The 24,321-nt window shown below is 42.0% G+C and overlaps 1 protein-coding gene across 3 annotated transcripts in view; it reads right to left on the bottom strand.

Moving 5' to 3' along the window:
- ADAMTS12 (ADAM metallopeptidase with thrombospondin type 1 motif 12) overlaps positions 1 to 24,321 on the bottom strand; it is a 378,754-nt gene that overhangs the window by 56,963 nt on the left and 297,470 nt on the right. For all 3 annotated transcript variants that reach the window (XM_043887193.1, XM_043887192.1, XM_043887194.1), the window contains 2 exons: positions 17,532 to 17,658; positions 5,240 to 5,450 (listed from right to left, as the gene is read on the bottom strand). In XM_043887193.1, the coding sequence (XP_043743128.1) occupies positions 5,240 to 5,450; positions 17,532 to 17,658 (338 nt within the window). The remainder of the gene's footprint in view (positions 1 to 5,239; positions 5,451 to 17,531; positions 17,659 to 24,321) is intronic.

Here is a 24,321-nt window from a genome sequence, read left to right as displayed (position 1 = left end):
GGTAAATTGGGAGACTGGGATTGATGTATAAACACTGCTGTGTGTGTGTGTGTGCACGCTTAGTCGTGTCTGACTCTGTGAGACCTAGGGATTGTAGCCCACCAAGCTCCTCTGTCCATGGGCTTTTCCAGACACGAACACTGGAGTGGGTTTCTATAGCACTGAGAACTCTCCTCAGTACTCTATAATGGCCTATTTGCAAAAAGAATCTTATGAAGAGTTGATATATGTCCATGTACAACTGATTCACTTTGCCATACAGTAGACACGGGCACAACATTGTAAATCAACTATACTCCAATAAATTTTTTTTTTAAAGAAAATGCAAGGACCACAGATCAATTCTGTCAGGGAACTTGGGCACCACTGACTGGACAAGGCTTGAAAAGTAAGAGTAATATGGAAAACAGACCCTTGTCTTCTTGCCTGATAATAAAGTTCCCATTTAGTGAAGGCTCCAGTATTCTTGGGCTTCCCTGGTGGCTCAGCTGGGAAAGAATCCTCCTGCAGTGCAGGAGACCTGGGTTCGATCCCTGGGTTGGGATGATCCCCTGGAGAAGGGAAAGGCTAACTACTCCAGTATTCTGGCCTGGAGAATTCCATGGACAGTACAGTCCATGGAGTCGCAAAGAGTCAGACACAGTTGAGCCACTTTCATTTTCACTTAACTATTTGTTAGGCACTATGTGAAGGGCTCACATGGATTATTATCAAACTTTATGATAATCCTGTCTTTCTAAATGAGCAAAGGTTGAGAGAGGCTTAACACTAGCTCAGTTAGAGCTTGCCAAGGCTGGAAAACCTAGGAAAATTACTATCCCAGGAAATCTATTAATCTAACTGCTGGGAGAAATATGGGAATTAAAGAACTAAAATCAAACTCATAGAGTTCAAGAATTAAGTGAGATATTTAAATAGAGTGGAAAGCAGCCAACAAAAGATGGATGACATTCTTATTAATTCCATCTATTCACTTTACCAAAAAATGATTATAGGTATAGAGCTTATTATGTGCCAGGTATTCTTCTTATGAGAATTTTAGGAATATTAGCTCATTTCATCCTCATAACTTCCCTAGAGTCTAAGCACTACTGTTATCCTCACTTTAGAGACGGAGGAAATAAGTCACAGGAAGATAAAAGTAACCACAGGGGGAGTAAATTCATACATCTGTTAAGTGGCAAAGCCAGGATTTGGACCTGGTAGAGGGAGGTGCATGCTCTTCACCACTAGACTGGCCACCTCTCAAAAGGCATGTCACTGAAGTGGGGTATCTAGTGGGAGCCACAGAAACTTTGATACTTATCTTCATTTACAATAGAGCCCCTCTTCTGGACCCTCCAAGCCCAGAAAGTAGGCTGGGAAAAACCAGAATAAGATTCTTGATTCCTGAGATTGGGGGTGGGAGTCTGGTGTCTAGAATATGAACTTAGAGGGGAAGGGGCTGGTCACAGGGAGCAGGAAAGCTGTCTTTGGGGGCAGCCACTGACTCTCCCTGGGAAGGGAGAGACCTCCTCCTTCTGAAATCTTCTGGGTCAGGGAGGAGTGGGCCAGCCTGGCACAGATAAGCCCACCCTCCCCTCATTGGTCTCTTGACAGGAAGGGCATCTCATGGATTTGCCTCTTCTTCTTCTTACCTTGGTCATCCCATGGCGGACCTTTCTATGGGCTTCTAAAAGCATCACAGTTGATCTCAAGACGAAATCCGACCATAAATACTACGTGTAGCAGGAGTCACTATATAACACCCCCCCCCCCCATTTTATGGCCCTTTATTTGAAAAGTAAGTACATATTTTTCTTAATCAGTTGGGTGCAATTGTAGGAAAAATTACTGCTTTCTTGATTTTATCATTTCTAAGTTTATTGGCTGACTTCTTTTTTGAACACTGTATCATCTCTTAAAACATTTCCCAGTATAGAATGTCAAAGACATTCATGCTTCAGCAAAGCTCATTAGAGGGCGAGTGTGTACAGACATTAGCAAGACAGCAGAGGGGAAAAAAGGAAGATCCACTCAATGAATATTCTGATGCTGATTTAACTAAAAGCGCCGCTCCCAACATCTCTAAATGAAGGCAGCAGCTCAGCTTCTCAGGGGAACTGGACACTGGATTCCACATCTGCCATCACTACACTCCGCAGTGCCCTCTGTTCAGAACAACAGACCCGAGCACTCATCACTTTGTGCCAACATTTCAGTCCCTTGTTGTCCAGTGAGGCCCATCGTTTTGCTCCCCAGAAACAGAAACACAATGATGAAAAGGACTCCTCAGCCAAATATGTAATTGTGGTCCTTTGAAAAAGCATGAAGATTCTGGCAATTAGTAAATTCTACATGACAAGAATTATTAACTGCTTTGGATGCAGCCAACGCACTTTTGGTAAACAGTTTTAATGGACCAGTCACAATACCCCATTCAGCCTTATTTTGACAACACTGTAATTTACAGCAATCGAGGTTGGCAGTGGACTAATAGGTCAGGCCAGCCACAGGCTGTGATTATACCTTCCCAGGAACAGCAGGGGAATACCCTGGCCTGTTATTGATGTGTTCACATGAATCAGTGCAATACCAGCAACACGGCTGTATTAGGTTGTAGATGTTTTCTTTGCATGTACACCTTTGTCTTTCTTTTTTGGGGGGTCCTAGCCCTCCCTTTTGATTAGCAGTTATTACAATAAAGGAATAATATATTTTTTAATTTCCACCCAGCTGCTCCTGAGAGTATTATATACAGAATTAGAAGCTAAATAAGGGCCTCCCAGGGGGTGCAAATGCTAAAGTGGTACAGGAGACATAAGAGATGCGGGTTCAATCCCTGGAATGGGAAGATTTCCTGGAGGAGGGCATGGCAACCCACTTCAGTAGTCTTGCTTGGAGAATCATATTGATAGAGGAGCCTGGCAGGCTATAGTCCATAGTGTCGCAGAGTTGGACATGACTGAAGTGACTTTGCACACATGCATGCAGAAGCTAAATAAACCTAAACTGTGACTATGAGCTAATTAAATAGTTTTGGAAATACAGTTATCAAAATGGTTGTATTCAAATGAGTGTTTTCTGCTTTCAAATAGTTATCTTCAGAGATGGTACCTTTGCTTATACAAAATTTTGAATTCTTTTTTTTTTAGAATCATATATTATCAACAAATGAACAGTTTTGATATCTGCAGCTGGTCAGGAAATTCTGCATAGAAACTAAGTATCACATAGTATCATTCATTCTCAGTGGGGGCAATGAAGACTGGTTCTGGGGTGGAGTGAGTAAAAAAAAATCTCACCCTCTTTATGTCTAAAGCACAGATATATACAGAGTACATAAATAAATATATGGTATATCTGTCCTAAGATCACATATTATATAATTCTTTCATATGAAATGTTCAGAAAGGTAGATCTCTGGAAATACAAAGTGGATTAATGATTGTCTAGGGCTGGGGAGATTGCTGGGAGAAATATCTATAACCTCAGATATGCAGATGACACCACCCTTATGGCAGAAAGTGAAGAGGAACTAAAAAGCCTCTTGATGAAAGTGAAAGAGGAGAGTGAAAAAATTAGCTTAAAGCTTAACATTCAAAAAACTAAGATCATGGCATCTGGTCCCATCACCTCACGGGAAATAGATGGGGAGACAGTGGAAACAGTGTCAGACTTTATTTTTTGGGCTCCAAAATGACTGCAGATGGTGATTGCAGCCAAGAAATTAAAATACGCTTACTCCTTGGAAGGAAAGTTATGACCAACCTAGACAGCATATTAAAAAGCAGAGACATTACTTTGCCAACAAAGGTCCATCTGGTCAAGGCTATGGTTTTTCCAGTGGTCATGTATGGATGTGAGGGTTGGACTGTGAAGAAAGCTGAGTGTCGAAAAGTTGATGCTTTTGAACTGTGGTGTTGGAGAAGACTCTCGAGAGTCCCTTGGACTACAAGGAGATCCAGCCAGTCCATCCTGAAGGAGATAAGTCCTGGGTATTCATTGGAAGGACTGATGCTGAAGCTGAAACTCCAATACTTTGGCCGCCTCATGCAAAGAGTTGACTCATTGGAAAAGACCCTGATGCTGGGAGGGATTGGGGGCAGGAGGAGAAGGGGACAACAGAGGCTGAGATGGCTGGATGGCATCACCGACTCGATGGACATGAGTTTGAGTAAACTCCGGGAGTTGGTGATGGACAGGGAGGCCTGGCGTGCTGTGATTCATGGGGTTGCAAAGAGTTGGACATGACTGAGCGACTGAACTGAACTGAACTGAGGGCTGGGGAATGAAGGTACGGAGCTGGGATGATGATTAATGCATGCAGGGTTTATTTAGGAGTTGATGAAAACATTCTTAAATTATTGTGGGGATGACTGTATAACTCTGCAAATATACTAAAGGTCATTTGCCTGTACCAGAGAAGGCAATGGCACCCCACTCCAGTAATCTTGCCTTGAAAATCCCATGGACAGAGGAGCCTGGTAGGCTGCAGTCCTTGGGGTTGCTAAGAGTCAGACAAGACTGAGTGACTTCACTTTCACTTTTCACTTTCATGCACTGGAGAAGGAAATGGCAACCTACTCCAGTGTTCTTGTCTGGATAATCCCAGGGATGGGGGAGCCTGGTGGGCTGCCGTCTATGGGGTCGCATAGAGTTAGACACGACTGAAGTGACTTAGCCACAGCAGCAGCATTTGTTTGTACACTTTCAGTGGGTGAATTTTATGGTATGTGAATTATATCTCAATGCAATTAAAAAAAAACCACTTCCCTCCTTAAAAATAAAGTCATGAGGGAGGAGGACAGTTAGGAAAGGGCCTCTAAAAAGGAGGCTCTTAAGGAGCCATTTCCTTCTCCAGCAGATCTTTCTGACCCAGGGATCGAACCCAGGTCTTCATTGCACACAGATTCTTTACTGTCTGAGCCACCAGGGTAGTTCAATGAAAAAAAGAAAAGAGAAACACTGCCTTGCACCAAAAAAGTGAATTTCATCTTAAATCTCTGTATTCCCAGTTAAAACATCCATGATGAGAGTTCATCCTCAATTAGCCTGAACAGTTCTTGGGTTATTCCTACCCAAGCCAGGTAATATCCTCTGGGCCTCATCAGGAGGTAGAGTCTGAAATTAGTTTTGCTGCCCCGAATCTGGTCTCTAAGAGAAGTGGGGCTGAGAAAAAATTTTAGAAGAGGAGGATGGGTGAGAGGGCTAATGAAGGATGAATAACCCCGGTGTCCCTTTTAGCCCCTGGGCTCACCTCACTCCAGTTGCCCACTGTCCAGTCTGATGGACACAGGATGTCTCTGTTGCAGGACACGAGGGTCTTGGGCTTTAGCAGATGCTGGCAGTCTTGAGCGGGGAGAGCCTGCTCATCTGAGCCCATGGTCTGGATGCACAGCACTGTTCGCGTCTTCTCTCCGTGGGGCCCACATGTCGCGGAACATGCTTCCCACTCCCCTGCCCACCACCTGCAGACACACAGGGACATGTGAGAAAAGATTAGCCTGAGTCAATAAACATACACTTCAACCACTGGATAGAAATCCGGAGCAGAAATGCTGATTACAGAGCTGGGAGGTCCCCGAAGATGTTTCAGCCCAGTAGAGGGCGCTCTGCAGACAGGGCCATGGCTAGCTTGTTCAATCACAGCTAGGGAACTCCACAGAACACTTGCCTAAGTAGAGGATAAGCAAGCATGTCTTTAAATGAAAAAACAACCCTCCCCCCAAATCCCCTCTTTTCTCAGACAAGAAAACTGAGGTCCAATTTTCTATTGCGAAACCTCAAGCAAGTTTAAGCCTTACTCTCCACATCTGTTGAATGGCTGTAACAATATTGACTTTAAATGAGTGTCATTCATGTACTGAAATACCAATTTATGTACAGTGCATAGAACAGAGCCTGACATAACACAAGCTCAGTCATTTGTAATTGTAATTATTGTTGTTTTAACTGCTGCTATTGACTAAAAAAATCCAATTAGAATCTAAGTCTCCTGGCTCCTAACTGAATATTTTTCTATTTCAATATGATGCACTTAATTAATTTTCAGTTATGTAGAAGATGATCAGTCAGGGGCATTGTCATCATTCTCTCCCTCCTCCATCTCCTTCAGTCTACCTGTGAATATTCTCACTGGTCGCTTTAAAAGAAAGAAGTAGGAAAACAAGAAAAATATTAAATAAGATAATCTCTTGGTTTTTTGTCAGCTGTTCTTGATAAGTTGAATTGTTGAAACTATTGGCTAAATTAATATCCTGGATTCTCTATGGAAAAATGAAGATGTGTGATTTTCCTCTGCCTGCTATCATGGTTGATGGCCTCAAGGTTCTAGGATGTGGGGCCCAGTGGTTACACTAAAGTCACTTTTGAAAGTGCCAAGGAACCCTCTTCAGAGCCGTCTCTTTTCCTCCTTCTTCATCATTGTTCAAATCTTCCTCAATATCAAATACAGAACAGGTGTCTTGACCCAGTGCACTTTGGGTCCACCACTGCTTAGATGCATAGTCTGCTTATTCATCCCTCCATGCAGGAATAAAATAGAATATTTGTTTTTCATGGGAAAACAGTACAGCATGTGAATTCCTTCATTCTTGACTTTAAAGAAATCTTCTGACCTTGAGACAGTATCAAATTTTGAAGCAAGTTAAACTGTGTACTATTACTTATGTTTACAAAATATTAGATTTGAGTAGAACTTCTTTGACTCTCATACTTTTAATCTCTGGTTAAAAATACTAGAAGAAAGCTTTTCCTCAATTCTACTATATTCTTCAGTTATAAGTAATTAAGATTACTTATTTAGTCCCTGGTATTTAACATCTGGTCATCTTGTGTAGATAAAGAGCTAATATTGGGACCATATGATGTGACACCAAATAAATGCCCTCTGTGTTAATCTAATTACTCTGTCCTACCTCTGACATTTCTATGGGAGGCCAGACACACTATCAATTAAAGCAAATGCCATTCTGGAAGGGCCTTAATGTGAGCTGACTGAAAGTCTAATTTGTCTAACTACTTACTACAAGGCTTTCAGCTATGTTACTACAAGGTAATAATAGACTTCCTCATTTCTCTTTCTGAAGTTGCCTTCACAGACTCCTGGGGACATCTTGCATACGTTTGCTCCTAGTGTAAGATGAAATCCACCCTCTTTATTTCCCTGCAAAGGTCCAGGACTCGGGAGCTATTGCCACACTGTTCTCTGTTGTCCAACTCATTATTTTTGGTGTCTGCTATAATCCTACCTCTTCGAGGAGATTTATAAAAGAATCTTGTTTTATATTTATATTTATAGGAGATTTATAACAGAAGACTGTTTACGCGCTCTGAGTGATAGCTTAGAAGCACAGTATAACATTCCAAGAACTCAGTAGGACAAAAGGCCCAGACCACGCATTTATTCACCACCCCCCCGAAAGGCAACCTTTCTCATTTAATCAGCATATAATCAACAACAATCTAATCCAACTTTTTCTATTTTTGCTATTAATTTTTCCCTTGCCAGAATGTCCATGATATCTATCATGCCTAAAGTACAAGTGGATAACTGACCATGCATTTTCTTATACTGGGTTTTTTTTTTTTCTGTCTCTGTAATTAGTCAGTCTGAACATTCCAGGTATTAGGTAAAAGTCCTAAGGATCTCGCCTATACCAGTGATTCTCACTGTATCATCACTTGGGGATCTTTAAAAAGGTATCAGCTTTCAGTTCAGGCTCCCTTGCTATACTGGATGGCCAGAATCTCTTGAGGTTAGTGCCAAGGCATCAGTGTTAAGAATTCTTTGATGACTTTCATATGGAGTCAGGATTAAAAACCACTGGTGTTATGATGGGCTTCTCAGGTGGCATTAGTGGTAAAGAACCTGCCTGCCAATGTGGGAGACGTGGGTTTGATCCCTGGATTGGAAAGATCCTCTGGACGAGGGCATGGCAACCCACTCCAGTATTCTCGCCTGGAGAATCCCATGGACAGAGGAGCCCGGCGGGCTACAGTCCATAGGATTTCACAGTGGTGGGCACGACTGAAGTGACTTAGCACACATGCATGGTGTTATGACATCAGATAAATGAATTTGATTGTTTATCTTGAAGTTTTTTCTATAAGGATGGACTCTGTAGATTTAGTATGCTATTAGGACAAAGATTAGGACAAAGATAGTAGTTATAAAAATTGATTTTTTTTAAATTGATATTTTAAAGGAAATTTCTATTCTAAGCAAGCATTTAAAAATTCAGATTAAGACTTATAGTTTTCTGAGTAATGAGGATCAGAAAAAATTTAATTTTGTATTTTATTGGTTTATTGGTAGTCAGAACTTCCTGAGCAAGTACTGGTATGGGTGTGGGTAGAAGATACAGATCCTTCTGTTTGAAGGATGTCCAAAGTACAGTAAGCTTTTCCAGGGTAACTATAAGCTCTTTGACGGTCTTGAAACACACACACATTCCTATATCTTATATAATTCATACGAAAATTACAGTATGCTTCACTGATCTTTATAACAGTGTAGCCACATTCTCACTGCATCCTGTTCATCCCCTGATTTTCTCTAGTTTTCTTGCTATCCCCCGCTCACACCACACTCATTCCTCTCCCCACTCCCGTGGACTTTCCCCAGTCTTAATGACCCCCTTCTTGTCATTTATGCCTTTGAACTGTGGTGCTGAAGACTCTTGAGAGTCCCTTGGACAGCAAGGAGATCAAGCCAGTCAATCTTAAAGGAAATCAACCCTGAATATTCAGTGGAAGGACTGATGCTGAGGCTGAAGCTCCAAGACTTTGGCCCATCCAATGTGAAGAGCAGAGTCATTGGAAAAGACCACGAAGCTGGGAAAGACTGAAGGCAGGAGGAGAAGGGGACAACAGAGGATGAGATGCTTGGATGGCAGCACTGACTCTATGGACATGAGTTTGAGCAAGCTCTGGGAGCTGGTGATGGACAGGGAAGCCTGGCGTGCTGCAGTCCATGGGGTCGCACAGAGTCAGACATGACTGAGTCACTGAACAACAATAGATTGGTGCTTCTCACCCAATGGAGATTCCCACAGCCACCTCCCCAGGGGACATTTGGGAATGTTTGAAGGCATTTTTGGTTGTCACAAATTGGGGAGGTGCGCTCTTGGCATCTAGTGGATAGAGAACAAGGATGCTGAGAAATATTCTACAAGCCACAGGACAGCCCCCACAGCAAAGAATCAGCCAGCCCAAAATGTCTTTAGTTCTCAGGCTGAGAAACCTGGATTTAAATCATGAGGCATTCTTTTTGCACAAAAACCTACATGCAGCTGCCAAGCTGGAAAGCCCTGTTATAGGAATTTATGGAGCATTTAAATATACAGAGCACCATCACAGCTGAAGCCTGGCAGAAGTTTGCTTTCCTGTAAACCAAAGTTAAGAGAGAAGACCATAGAGAGAAGAGACTCAAATAACCTCTTTCTGGAGTCAGATACACTTTCAATTCCAAAGAATTTCTTTCTTGACAGGCTACCGCATCCTGGAGGGTGCCGTGCAAACTTTCATTCTGGAAGCCAATGACCATATAACACAGATTTCTTACATTAAGATTAACAGAAGCTTTTTATTAAATCCTTTTAAAAAAATCTGTCTTAAGTACCCATTTGGGAAAGAACACAGAAGGTCCAGATTGGGTATAGAAGCAAATTGTTACTGAAAGACAATAATCCAGAAATAAAAAGATTAAATCTTGCATATGAAATCATTTTAGGAGCAGAAATGACAGCCCTGAACAATGGTATGAACTTTTCAGATAGCATGAAAATCAGGTGACAGAGGAAGATGTTGCAACTTGAAATTCATATCTAAGGAAACTACTGGACTAGTCTTTCAAAGACAAATAATATTAAGATAGCCATTGACATTTATTATTCTTTAAAAAAGCAAATTAACTTAATTTCCTTTCTTTAATCCCCTTGTGAGTTTGCAGGCATGATTTAGCTTTGAAGTTACTTTCTGCTTGTTCATAACTTTTTCATTGTGTTTTAATGTGTGAGAAATATTTTAAATTTGGATTTCTGATTTCATCACCAAAACGTGCTCACCCTGAGATCCTGGGCAGCAGCATGGTGTACTAGTACCAGCACAGAACACTCAGTAGGTTCATCCAGGTTCAAATCTAGACTCTACCACTTCTGCTAAGTGATTTGGGAAGAATCTGAGGACTTTCAAAAAAGCAAGAGAGTTCCAGAAAAACATCTATTTCTGCTTTATTGACTATGCCAAAGCCTTTGACTGTGTAGATCACAATAAACTGTGGAAAATTCTGAAAGAGATGGGCATACCAGACCACCTGATCTGCCTCTTGAGAAACCTATATGCAGGTCAGGAAGCAACAGTTAGAACTGGACATGGAACAACAGACTGGTTCCAAATAGGAAAAGGAGTATGTCAAGGCTGTATATTGTCACCCTGCTTATTTAACTTATATGCAGAGTACATCATGAGAAACTGAACTGGATGAAGCACAAGCTGGAATCAAGATTTCCAGGAGAAATATCAATAACCTCAGATATGCAGATGACACCACCCTTATGGAAGAAAGTGAAGAGGAACTAAAAAGTCTCTTGATGAAAGTGAAAGAGGAGAGTGAAAAAGTTGGCGTAAAGCTCCACATTCAGAAAACTAAGATCATGGCATCTGGTCCCATCACTTCATGGGAAATAGGGAAACAGTGTCAGACTTTATTTTTGGGGGCTCCAAAATCACTGCAGATGGTGACTGCAGCCATAAAATTAAAAGACGCTTACTCCTTGGAAGGAAAGTTATGACCAACCTAGACAGCATATTAAAAAGCAGAGACATTACTTTGCCAACAAAGGTCCGTCTGGTCAAGGCCATGGTTTTTCCAGTGGTCATGTATGGATGTGAGAGTTGGACTGTGAAGAAAGCTGAGTGCTGAAAAATTGATGTTTTTGAACTGTGGTGTTGGAGAAGTCTCTTGAGAGTCCCTTGGACTGCAAGGAGATCCAACCAGTCCATCCTAAAGGAAATCAACCCTGAATATTCATTGGAAGGACTGATGCTGAAGCTGAAACTCCAATACTTTGGCCACCTGATGCAAAGAGTTGACTCATTGGAAAAGACCCTGGTGCTGGGAGGGATTGGGGGCAGGAGGAGAAGGGGACAACAGAGGATGAGATGGCTGGATGGCATCACCAACTCGATGGACATGAGTTTGAGTAAACTCCGGGAGTTGGTGATGGACAGGGAGGCCTGGCGTGCTGCGATTAATGGGGTCTCACAGAGTCCGACACGACTGAGCAACTGAACTGAACTGACTGACTGACTGAGGACTTCAGTGTCCTCATCTGTGCAATGGCATAAAAGTATCTACCAATCAGAGTTGCTAACATGAATAAATTACTTGGCAACATGGAAAAGGCTTGAAGTAGAGTGGGTTCTCAATTCAGAAATCAAACTCCTTGATATTTATCCAAAGGAGCTGAAATCTTTTTGCTCACACAAAACCCCACATAGTGATGTTTACAGTAGTTTTATTCATAATTCCCAAAACTTGGACACAATCAAGATGGCCTTCAGAAGGTGAACTGATAAACTGTGGTCCATCCAGATAATGGAATAACATTCACACTGAAAAGAAATGAGCTATCAAGTCATGAAAAGACATGGAGAAACCTCAAGTGCATATTATTAAGTGAAAGAAGACAATCTGAAAAGGTTATATACTGTATGATTCCCACTATCTGAAATTCTGGAAAAGACAAAACTATAAAGATGGTAAAAAGATCAGTGGTTGCCAAAGGAAAGAAGTAGACATGAACAGGCAGAGCATGGAGATTTTTAGATAGTGAAAATACTCTGTATGGTAACATTACAATGGGTAATGTCATTATATATTTGCTAAAACCCATGGAATGTACATCACCAAGAATGAGAACCCTTTGCTAAACTATGGACTTTGGGAAATTATGATATGTCAGTGTAGGTTCATCAATAATTAAGTAAATAAAGTATAAGAGAAAAGTAAAACAGTAGGTTCTTAAAATTGTTAGTTACCTCTACCTCATTACCATCTGGGGATAATATCTACCCCCTACCTCCCAACTTTATCATGAATCTTTTGGGAAGCTGAAACACAATAATAAACAAGAAGGACTTCTATAAATTATCCATTATGTTGGACTATTTCATGAAATTCTATTTAACTTATCACATGCTACTTTAGTGGAGTAGGAAATGACAACCCATTCCGGTATTCCTTTTTTTAAAAAAAAATATTTATTAAATCAATTTATTTTAATTGGAGGATAATTACTTACAATATTGTGATGGTTTTTGCTTGCCGGGATAATTTCATGGACAGAGAAGCCTGGCAGGCTATAGTCCATGGTGTTGCAAAGAGTTGGACATGACTGAGTACACAACACATGCTACTTTAGAATGCATTTTCAGAAATTGTACCTGTTATGTGTTGTATCTACCTAACATCTTCAGGAGTCAAAATCTCTGACCTTAGAGAGTCTTACTTATTTCAACAAAAATGAACTGCATAATAGCAGCACTACAGGTGAATTTGCTAGTTGTTTACTTTTGAGAAAGATTTTAGTCCTGAGGCATTAAATAAACCAATACAGATACAGCAAAAGGAATATATATATGTGTGTGTATATGTATATATATATATATATAAAATATGAGGACAAATAAATGTTTAGAAAGAACTTTCATTAAAGTTAGCTATCTGGGGTCAAGTAACCCATCCCAATACAGGTAATCATAAATTTTTAACATAAATGTATGTATATATATATGTAGGTATGTGTGTGTGACCTTGGGTATAAAAACAAAACCAAAGGCAGACATTCTACTTTCAAGTTAAAAAAATGCTACTGGGATCTTTAATATCTCTCTCCAATGGCTGTGCTTTAGCCTGAGGTCTGAACTGGGTAAATTCAGGCTTGATCTTCTACTTTTAGGATTTTTAAGGACCATAAGCTGGAGCCCAGGCATTAATCATGTACAGAAATTCAAGAAACTCAGATCTTGGGAAATGGATATCAGACAGAGGGAAATCAAAACAAACAAACAAAAATGCTACTAAATGATAAAAATTTAAAAAGAGTTGTCAAATTGCATATGCTTTGCTATTCTTTAAGTATGATCTTAAAATTGTTTGGAAGGAATTGGAGGAAATTATGTTTCCAACACAACAGCAGAAATTGGGCATAGGATGTATTGTTTCCCTCCCTTGAAGTGCAATGATGTGCAGTGGCAGAAGCAGCAGCTGCAAAAATGATCATCAGCTCCCCAAGAAAACCTAAGCACTGGATGTCACATTTGTACTGAGTGGGACAGCCTACTACCTATTTGCGGCCACCAACACTTCTATTCTAGATAGTAATACCAGAGGTTCATTACTGATTTTGTGACAGGAGGCTGTGGAATTGGTCCATTTTAAAATTTTGTGCTGAATCTTTTTGCATCAGTGCACTCAGCTTAGGAAGCATTCCAGAGAAAAGCCCAAAATATTGTTTACCTTGGAGCTTCCCAGGTGGCGCTAGTGGTAAAAAGAAATCTGCCTGCCAGTGCAGGAGACTAGACATAAGAGATATGAGGGGGAGGGAGTTGGGAGGGGGGTTCAGGATGGGGAACACATGTACACCCATGGTGGATTCAAGTCAATGTATGGCAAAACCAATACAATGTTGTAAAGTAAAATAAATAAATAATTTTTAAAAAAGAGAGAGATTTGAGTTTGATTCCTGGGTCAAAATATCCTCTGGAGGATGGCATGGCAACCCACTCCATTATTTTTGCCTGGAGAATCCCATGGACAGAGGAGCCTGGCGGACTACAATCCACAGGGTTGCAAAGAGTCAGACACAACTGAAGCTACTTAGTATGCACATCATTTACCTTGTTCTAACAATGCTGCTCTTAGAAGTGCAAGCTAAAGCAATGTTAATTAACCACAGAGCTCCAAAGAGGACAGGGCCATGGACAGTGATCAGGTCCCTGGGCAAGGAATCTGGGTGCTTGACTGCTGGTCCCAGCCCTGACAACTGCTCTGTCTTGCTGGTGTACATGTCTCATATAGCTCCCCTGGCTGTAAGCTTCCTTAGGAAGTGACATATTTGTGCTATTTGTGCTATTCCAAAAAATCCTGAGAAAGCTCTAGTTACTTATTTTCCAAGGTTTGGTGCTTCTATGACTTGGTGAAGAGATTGCCTCTCCTCTCCCTTGCTTTTACATTGTGTGTGCATGTGTGTGTTCAGTTGTGTCCGACTCTCTGTGACCCACAGACTGCAGCAGGCCAGGATCCTCTGTCCACGGAATTCTCCAGCCAGGAATACTGGGATGGATTGTCATGCCCTCCTCCAGGGGATCTTCCCGACCGGGGATCGAATCTGCATCTCCTGCACTGGCAGCTGATTCTTTACCACTGGGCAACCCGGGAAGCTCCCGCTTTACATTATGCTGGCATTAATTAGTACACTGGCATTAATTAGTACACTGTTTGTGTTACTTTCCTAGGGCTGCTGGAAAACAGGTCACCACAAACTTGGTGGCAAAAACAAAAGAAATGGAGTTTCTTATAGCTCTGGAGGCCAGGGAGACAAGTCAGCACTACTGGGATGAAGTGAAGGTGTTGGCAGGGCTGCACTCTCTTTGGAGGCTCTAGGGAAGATCCATTCCTTCCATCTTCAAGTCTGTGGTGGTTGCCAGGACTCCCTGGCTTGTGGCCCGTCACTCCAGTTCTTCAAATCTTTCTGTTCCACCTTCATATTGTTTCTCCTGTGTATGTGCGTGTGTGTGTGTGTGAAGTTCCCTCTGCTTCTATAAGGATACTATGATGGAATTTAGGATCCAAATCAATTATTCAGCATAACTTGCCCATTTCAAGACCCTTCCATTTAATTACACCTTCAAAGGCCCTTTCTCCAAATGAGGTAACACTTGCAGGCTCCAGGGACCAGGAAGTGGATATCGTGGAGGCTAGTTTATAGCTACTACATGACTCCCTTTAGGGCCAACTTCCAGTCCCCAGAATTCAGCCTGTATCACTTGGAATTCCTCTGTCAAGGCTCCTTCTTGTGTCTACCAGGCTCCAGCCTCAGTTCATCTCCCATCCATCAGCCTCCGGACTTTGGCCCCAGTATCCATCTCCTTCTAGCACTGGTGGTATCTTATAGGATGACCTTCAACTAGAAAATTCTGGTAGTTAGAGTACAGAGATAGGTAAAGATAACCACCCTTATGGGAACTGAATTCTGAAAATAGTGAGGCCAAGACTTTAGTTACAGGTGACTGAGAAAATGTCAGATATGGACTGATGACTCTTTTCAAACAGAGAGTGGCTACCAAATCCACTGTCTTCTCTGATTATGCTGCTTTTATGGACACAGCTAATATCCCCATCTCTCTTGGTCTCAGCTGGTAAACACCTGCATCAACATCTTTTGGTGCCCACCAACCTAGCACAGGGCTTGCTTTGTCTTAGACACAAATCAAGTGAAGGGAGAGGTACATGCCTGTCTTTGAGGGGTCTGTTGTATGCCGACCCATTGCAGCCTCACAGCTAGTCGGCCTTGAGTTTTAGGAGCTCTGCCTGGAGCCAGGTACCAAAATCATAGCTTTTATTATATCACAAAACCACAGTGCTCAGTACATGTAACTCTTACATGGTTATTATTGCCATCGTTCCTCTCATGGGAAATAATGGATGTTTAACAAAGATTTGCTGGTAATATTAAGTAAGGCCCAGGCAGACTAAGTATAATAATAAAAATATCCCTGAACCCTAGGGCCAGAGTTAGACTCAGGAACTAAACAGCTGTGGTTTTAAGAAGGTAACCACTCACCAGAAAGGGTGACATTGAAAAGTGAGGCGAGCATCCCACGGGTGTGTGTAGTGGTTGGCAGCTGATGAGGGCAAAAGGAAGTGGCTGGTGAGAGTCATTGACTTTTATGGAGATAAAAATATGATGAAAGCATGTAAACTCCACAAAGGGACAGGCTATTGGTGAGATAAGGCAAGCGATAAGAAAGATTCCTCTTTCCAGGCTCATTCTTCCCTGAGAAGCATCTATAGAAACTGCAATGATTACATAAGAAACCTAATGGGGCCTGATCCTCCCCTCAAGTCCCTGGTTCTTCCCAGTGAAACAGTTATGGGAGGGACTTCCCTGGTGGTCCAGTGGTTCAGACTTCACCTTCTAGTGTAGAGGGTGTGGGTTCGAACCCTGCTTGCAGAACTAAGATCCTACATGCCTTGTGGCCAAAACCTCAAAACCTAACAAAAGCAACATTGTAACAAACTGAATAAAGACACCAGGGTAGAGTCACAGCGAGGGGAGGGGACAGTGGTACCTCTGTCCTCTCTCAATGGGGATGGGGTCCAGCTCTGAACCTCACAGCCCACCTTCCACCCAGAAAGACACCCCAGAACTGGATAGAGAACCAACCTGACTCTGAGTTGAGAACACCCTGGCCTCTGGGACCTCCCTGTCTGAGACCAGAAGAATCTGACACTGTCTGCCTTAGCTGAGTTGTTTAGATGCTTCTTTTTGACCTAGTTATTTGGCATTTATCCCATTCTTTCAGCTCTTCTTTAGAATTCTGCCTGTCACTTGGTAGATTTATTATGCCAACCTGTCCCCTCCTGTTAAACTAAGCTCTTCTTAATGTGTCTTCTTGGGACTGGAATGAATGCCTGATGGGATCTGCAAATGAAATACATCTCTGTTTATAGACACGAGGGAATGAAAACACTCCCCACAATTAATTCTTTCTTTCCTCCCCTCCCTTCTTTCTTTTTCTTCCTTTCCCCTACCCCTCTTTCTCTCTCTTTTTAACAAAAGCCCCTCATAATAACATCCCAGCTGCCTTCTAGAATCTTGAATCTATATGATTCGGAGCAGGTGAATACCTCTATTAACAGCAGTTCTCAACCAAGGGTGATTTTGCCCCCAGAAGACACTTGGCAAAGTTTGGAGACATTTATGGTTGTCACAACCTGGACGGGGAAGATAAAATGCTACAAACTTCTAAACAGACACAAGCCAGGGATGCTGCTAAACATGTGACAGCCCCCAACAACAAAGAATTATCCAGCTTCAAATGTCAACAGTGCTGAGGTTGAACAAGCCTGGTCTATAAGTCCACTTTTCAAGGCAGTGGTCCAAAAATGTCAGCATGTTCTCTAAAAGCTACTATTGCACTGGTTGGTAAACTGCTCTTGGAAAAGTCAAACCAATTAGCTAAAGAATTTTTGTATGATCTACACACCATTCTGTTAACAGTGCTTTGGGACTTACGTCTTACCAAATAATTAAACATAGATCACACGAGCTTTGTAGGAAATACTATTCTCTGGGGAGAAAGCGTTCCCCACTCACACCTTGTCACAGGTTCTAACAGCATAGCCACAGAAACCTGTGACAGCTTGCCTATATTTATTCTAGTAATGAAGCCATCCAGCCCTCCCCCATCACTGAGCCCTTGATTACTATGAAATCAGACACCATGGTAGGCAGACACACAGAACTCGAGCTGTTAGTTACCTGGGTGGACAATCCTTTTCATGACACTTCTTCTGTCTCCCATTGGGTTGTGTTTCTGGGTCACAGAACGTTGCTTTCACTACCCCACGACCCTTCTTCACACAATGGGCAGTCTGGCGTCGGATACCTGGGGGTTTAGCAGAAAGGTTCATACATATTAACCCTGAGCCCACATTCCTAGTGTCAGGTGAGGCCCCTGATCATGCCTATAACTGATGAGAAAGTTGTCCATAAAGTATTTGGTCTTTATTTTTATTTTCTTAAAAGTTTTTTTTTTTTTTTGATGTGGACCATTTTTTTAAAGTCTTTATTGAATTTGTTACATTAGTACTTCGGTTCTATGGTTTGGCCTTTTAGCCATGAAGCATGTGGAATCTTAGTTCTCCAACCAGGGATCAAATCCACATCTCCTGCATTGGAAGATGAAGTCTCAACCAGTGGACCACCAGGGAAGTCCAGAGTATTTGGTTTTTAAAGTAGGAATGGGGATCTCCTTAAATCTGTTCATGCTGCTGAAGGCAATGGGTGAAAAATATCTTCCTTAATAAGGACCACAGATGATATAGGCAAATTAATATGTAATCTAGTATATAGATTCCACTAGCTGTGGAGACAAGACTAACACACATACGCCAAATAAAGCACAAAGTGAGATTTAAATACTGAAAGCAGATGCCATCACCAGCTGTTGCAACACAATCAGACTTATTTAGTTTAATAAGAGAAGAGAGGAATGGGAGCTTTATATTAGTTGGGGCTTGTAAACTCTGAAAGATAGGAATAAAATTCAAAATAATGCTGTGAAGTTGAGAGGTTATTTTTTTTAAAAGTAGAGGGTCTGACAGCGGGGATCGAAAATACTGTTGCCTTAGACACCAGGTTACTAAGTAAGAAAGAGAAGCACATAGAAATAGCTGGGTCTACAGGTGAACACAGCCCATGTGGGGGCTGGATTTGACTTTGGATATAGAATAATAGTTGGGTTCTATCCCTGGGTCAGGAAGATCCCCTGGAGAAGGGAATCGCTACCCACTCCAGTATTCTTGCCTAGAGAATTCCTTGGACAGAGGAGCCTGGCAGGCTACGGTCCATGGGAGCACAAAGAGTTGGATATGAATGAGTGACTCCTTTCACAATTTGGAAGCAGTCTGTTGTTCCAAATATGACTGGTTCCAAATTGGGAAAGGAGTATGTCAAAGCTGTATATTGTCACCTTGCTTATTTAACTTATATGCAGAATACATCATGCAAAATGCTGAGCTGGATGAAGCACAAAGCTGGAATCAAGATTGCTGGGAGAAATATCAGTAACCTCAGATATGCAGATGACATCACTTTTTTTTCCATTTATTTTTATTAGTTGGAGGCTAATTACTTTACAATATTGTAGTGGGTTTTGCCATACATTGACATGAATCAGCCATGGATTTACATGTGTTCCCCATCCCGATCCCCCCTCCTGCCTCCCTCCCCATCCCATCCCTCTGGGTCCTCCCAGTGCACCAGCCCTGAGCACTTGTGTCATGCATCCAACCTGGGCTGGTGGTCTGTTTCACCCTTGATAGTATACTTGTTTCCATGCTATTCTCTCAGAACATCCCACCCTCGCCTTCTCCCACAGAGTCCAATAGTCTGTTCTGTACATCTGTGCCTCTTTTTCTGTTTTTCATATAGGGTTATTGTTACCATCTTTCTAAATTCCATATATATGCGTTAGTATACTGCATTGGTCTTTATCTTTCTGGCTTACTTCACTCTCTATAATGGACTCCAGTTTCATCCATCTCATTAGAACTGATTCATGTATTCTTTTTAATGGCTGAGTAGTATTCCGTTGTGTATATATGTACCACAGTTTTCTTATCCATTCGTCTGCTGATGGGCATCTAGGTTGCTTCCATGTCCTGGCTATTATAAACAGTGCTGCGATGAACATCGGGGTACACATGTCTCTTTCAGATCTGGTTTCCTCGGTGTGTATGCCCAGCAGTGGGATTGGTGGGTCATATGGCAGTTCTATTTCCAGTTTTTTAAGGAATCTCCACACTGTTTTCCATAGTGGCTGTACTAGTTTGCATTCCCACCAACAGTGTAAGAGGGTTCCCTTTTCTCCACACCCTCTCCAGCATTTATTGCTTGTAGACTTTTGGATAGCAGCCATCCTGACTGGCATGTAATGGTACCTCATTGTGGTTTTGATTTGCATTTCTCTGATAATGAGTGATGTTGAGCATCTTTTCATGTGTTTGTTAGCCATCTGTATGTCTTCTTTGGAGAAATGTCTGTTTAGTTCTTTGGCCCATTTTTTGATTGGGTCATTTATTTTTCTGGAATTGAGCTGCAGGAGTTGCTTATATATTCTTGAGATTAATCCTCTGTCTGTTGCTAGATGACATCACTCTTATGGCAGAAAGCAAAAGGAACTAAAGAGCCTTTTGATGAAAGTGAAAGAGGAGAGTGAAAAAGCTGGCTTAAAACTCAACACTCAAAAAACAAAGATCATGGCATCCAGTTCCATCACTTCATGGTAAATAGATGGAGAAACAATGGAAACAGTGAGAGACTTTATATTTTGGGCTCCAAAAGTTCTGGGAGTTGGTGACGGACAGGCAAGTCTGGCATGCTGCAGTTCATGGAGTCACAAAGAGTTGGACATGACTAAGAGACTGAACTGAACTGAGCACTAACACTAACTAACTGAGTAATAATTAACCCATCTAGTGCTTGCCTTGCCCAGGGCACTGCTCAGACTTGTATGTGTATATATGTGTGTAACTACCTATGTGTGTCCCAGATAAATATATACACATATATAAGTGTAAGTCTATCTAGCCAAGGCTATGGTTTTTCCACTGGTCATGTATGGATGTGAGAGTTGGACTATAAAGAAAGCTGAGTGCTGAAGAATTGATGCTTTTGAACTGTGGTGTTGGAGTAGTCTCTTGAGAGTCCCTTGGACTGCAAGGAGATCAAACCAGTCCATCCTAAAGGAGATCAGTCCTGGGTGTTCATTGGAAGGACTGATGTTGAAGCTGAAATTCCAATACTTTGGCCACCTGATGTGAAGAGCTGACTCATTGGAAAAGTCCCTGGTGCTGGGAAAGATTGAAGACAGGAGGAGAAGGGGACGACAGAGGATGAGATGGTTGCGTGACATCACTGACTCAATGGACATGGGTTTGGGTGGACTCCGGGAGTTGGTGATGGACAGGGAGGCCTGGTGTGCTGCGGTTCATGGGGTCACAAGGAGTCAGACACAACTGAGCGACTGAACTGAAGTCTAAGTGTGCGTATGTATAACATAGCACCTATTATCTACTATGATGTATAATAATTAAAACCTCACAACCCAATGAGGTCAACACTATTGCTACCTGACAGATGAGAAAACAGAGGCACAGTGAAGTCATACAGGTTAGGAAGGGAAAAGAAAGGACCACTGGCTTTACTAGCTAGGACATCATTGGCAAGAAAATGTGGGGGAGTGGCCAGACATCACGGATTGAGAGGTAAAGGGCAGGTAGGAAGAGTGTCATCATCTCTCCTGAGGGGGACAATGATTCCATGCAAAATGGGAAAGGCTGGGTGGGAAGACTGAAGATGGAGGCCCCAGGCAAGAGAGCAATTGGCCAGCACAGAGACAGGCACCCTGAGTTCTCAGGGCATCCGGGCCTCAAGTGGGCTCACTGTTGAAGCCCAGAATTGGAAGGGCCACGTGTGCACCAATAAGCTAGACACCTCCTTGCTTTAGTGCCAATGACATGAAGGGATTCCCCATATCCACAGTGCTGGCGGGACCCAAACTGGGGAGCTCCCCTACCACGCACTGCCTCACATGCCCTTACATGGACTCATGCCAATATCTGGGGCTAGCTTGCATACTCAGATGCCAGAGATTGTATTTCAGATGAGATGGCTGGATGGCATCACTGACTCAGTGGACATGAGTTTGAGCAAACTTCAGGAGATGGTGAAAGGCAAGAAGCCTAGTGTGCTGCAATCCATGGGGTCATAAAGAGTCAGACACGACTGAGTGACTGAAAAACAACAAATTCAAAAATATCAGAAGGAAATGCAAAACAGTAAGTGAAGACTTTAAAATGAATCAACAGTATCTTGCTGTTCACTCAGTTCAGTTCAGTTGCTCAGTCATGCCTGACTCTGCAACACCATGGTCTGCAGCATGCCAGGCTTCCGTGTCCATCACCAACTCCTGGAGTTTGCTCAAACTCATGTCCATCAAGTCGCTGATGCCATCCAATCATCTCAACCTCTGTTGTCCCCTTCTCCTCCTGCCTTCAATCTTTCCCAGCATCAGGGTCTTTTCTAAGGAGTCAGTTTTTCAAATCAGGTGGCCAAAGGACTGGAGTTTCAGCTTCAGCATCAGCCCTTCCAATGAATATTTAGGACTGATTTCCTTTAGGATGAACTGGTTTGATCCCCTTGCAGTCCAAGGGACTCTCAAGAGTCTTCTCCAACACCACAGTTAAAAAAGCACCAATTTTTCAGCACTCAGCTTTCTTTATGGTCTAACTCTCACATCTGTATATAACTATTGGAGAAACCACAGCTTTGATTAGATGGACATTTGTCAGCAAAGTGATGTCTCTGCTTTTTAATACACTGTCTAGGTTTGTCATAGCTTTTCTTCCAAGGAGCAAGCATCTTTTAATTTCATGGCTGCAGTCACCATCTGCAGTGATTTTGGAGCTAAAGGAAATAAATCTGTCACTGTTTCCATTGTTTCCCCATCTATTTGCCATGAAGTGATGGGACTAGATCCTAGCTTTCTGAATGTTGAGTTTTAAGCCAGCTTTTTCACTCTCCTCTTTCACATTTATCACGAGGCTCTTTAGTTCCTCTTTTATTGTTTAGTTCCTGATTTTATTGTTAAATCAACACTGTTTAGTTCTATTTAAAGAGACAGGTAACCTTTCAACCACTCAGGCTTTCTCAAATGATAGACTATGTCCTCTTTTTTTGGTCATATAAACAAAGTACTACCAACAGCTTGAAGCAACACTATAAAAGAAACTTTCATGGCATAATGACTGAGTCATTGTCTGGAAAGACAGACACACTTGTAGAGAAGTCTTATATAATATGAGTGGAGTGGAGATTGCAATGACTGAATCCAGAAAAACTGACGTGACATCTGCCATTATAGAAGAGAAAAAAAAGAAAAAGCTTAGATCTTAAAAGTTTCAGTAAAACTTTGGATAGTTTGGCAAATTCTTGATCTCAAAACATAAAAGGCAACTGTCAGATGACTCTTCACAGGTTGGAAACATCCCCCCACAAAAGGCATGTTTCTGTGCATTAAGAGGAAACATAAGTCAGTGCTTCTCACCCCAGAAGTAGTAGGAGGGCACAGACATTACAAACTGCCCCCACCAGAAAGTTAATAACATTTCATGAGTCAATCTGCTGGACCAGCAGCCAGATGAGTGGATGAATGGGCCAGGCAGATACTGCTGAGTGCATGGGGGAAAATAAACCACGAGTCAGAGTTTCTCTGTTGGAATTAATGGTCATTGTTGACGCTGTTCAGTTGCTCAGTCATGTCTGACTCTTTGTGACCCCATGGACTGCAGCACGCCAGGCTTCCCTGTCCTTCATCATCTCCTGGAGCTTGCTCAAACTCATGTCTATTAAGTTGCTGATACCATCCAACCATCCTCTGTCATCCCCTTCTCCTCCTGCCTTTAATCTTTCCCAGCATCAGGGTCTTTTCTAATATGCCAGCTCTTTGCATCAGGTGGCCAAAGGATTGGAGCTTCAACTTCAGCATCAGTCCTTCCAAAAAATATTCAGGATTGATTTCCTTCAGGATTGACTGGTTTGATCGTGCAGTCCAAGGGACTCTCAAGAGTCTTCTTCAACACCACAGACAACTAATCTTCTATTCCTCTAGCTCTTGAGTTCTCACTTCATAGATACAAAGCTAAGCCCAAACCTTCCAATGAGGGGCCCCGACCCAGCAGACTGATTTCTCCCAGGTTATAGGAACACAATACCTGGCCAGGTGCTTCTGACTCTATTCAGGTGCTTCTCTGTTCATTTGGTAAAATGTAATCTATAATTTCATCCCTTATCAAATTCTAGTTAAATAAATAAGACAAATAAAATCCAAGAGTCCTAGGTTCTATTCTCTACTTTTCCTTCTACTCATCACTAGTTTAACTGCAGCAAAATGAGAATAATGACATTCAGACTGTTTAAGAGTGTGATGCTGAGCTAGTTTATTTCTGGGAGTGTCTTCTACTTTTAAAATCTATAATCCATGAAGAGAAGATAAAGTTTAATCATGGAAAACATTGACTAATAAGTGAATTCTGGTTAATATAATTTTACCATTAATTTGGAAAAGTTTGTTTCACCTGCCATCAGAATGTCTCAACATTGCTAGTTCATATTGCCTTGGTGACAAGGTATATTTTCCAAAGATGGCTGCAACAATAACCTCTCTTTTGGCATGTTCTTCTCTAGTTATCCTGACTTGAGACTGAATGAAGAAATGAAGCTATGTGAGTTCAGAGGTGAGGTCATAAAAGACCATGTGGCTCCCGTCCAATTCTTTAGAATCTGTCACTCTCAAGACCCTCCACCTGCCATTGAGTAAGAAGCCCCTGTCCTTGGAAAGACCAGGTTTAGGTACTCCAGTTGACAATTCCCAGTGAGTTATCCAGCTCACATGTCAATCATATGAGTTAAGAAGCCTCCAGATGATTCCAGCCCTCAGGCATTTGAATCATTCTTTGCCATCCAGGTCTTCCTAGCTGAGGTGTCA

This window comes from Cervus elaphus, chromosome 25 (genome assembly GCF_910594005.1).
Source record: "Cervus elaphus chromosome 25, mCerEla1.1, whole genome shotgun sequence".
NCBI classification, from domain to species: Eukaryota; Metazoa; Chordata; class Mammalia; order Artiodactyla; family Cervidae; genus Cervus; species Cervus elaphus.
The sequence above is the reverse complement of the archived record's forward strand: the minus strand, read 5'-3'. Positions and strand labels throughout refer to the sequence as shown.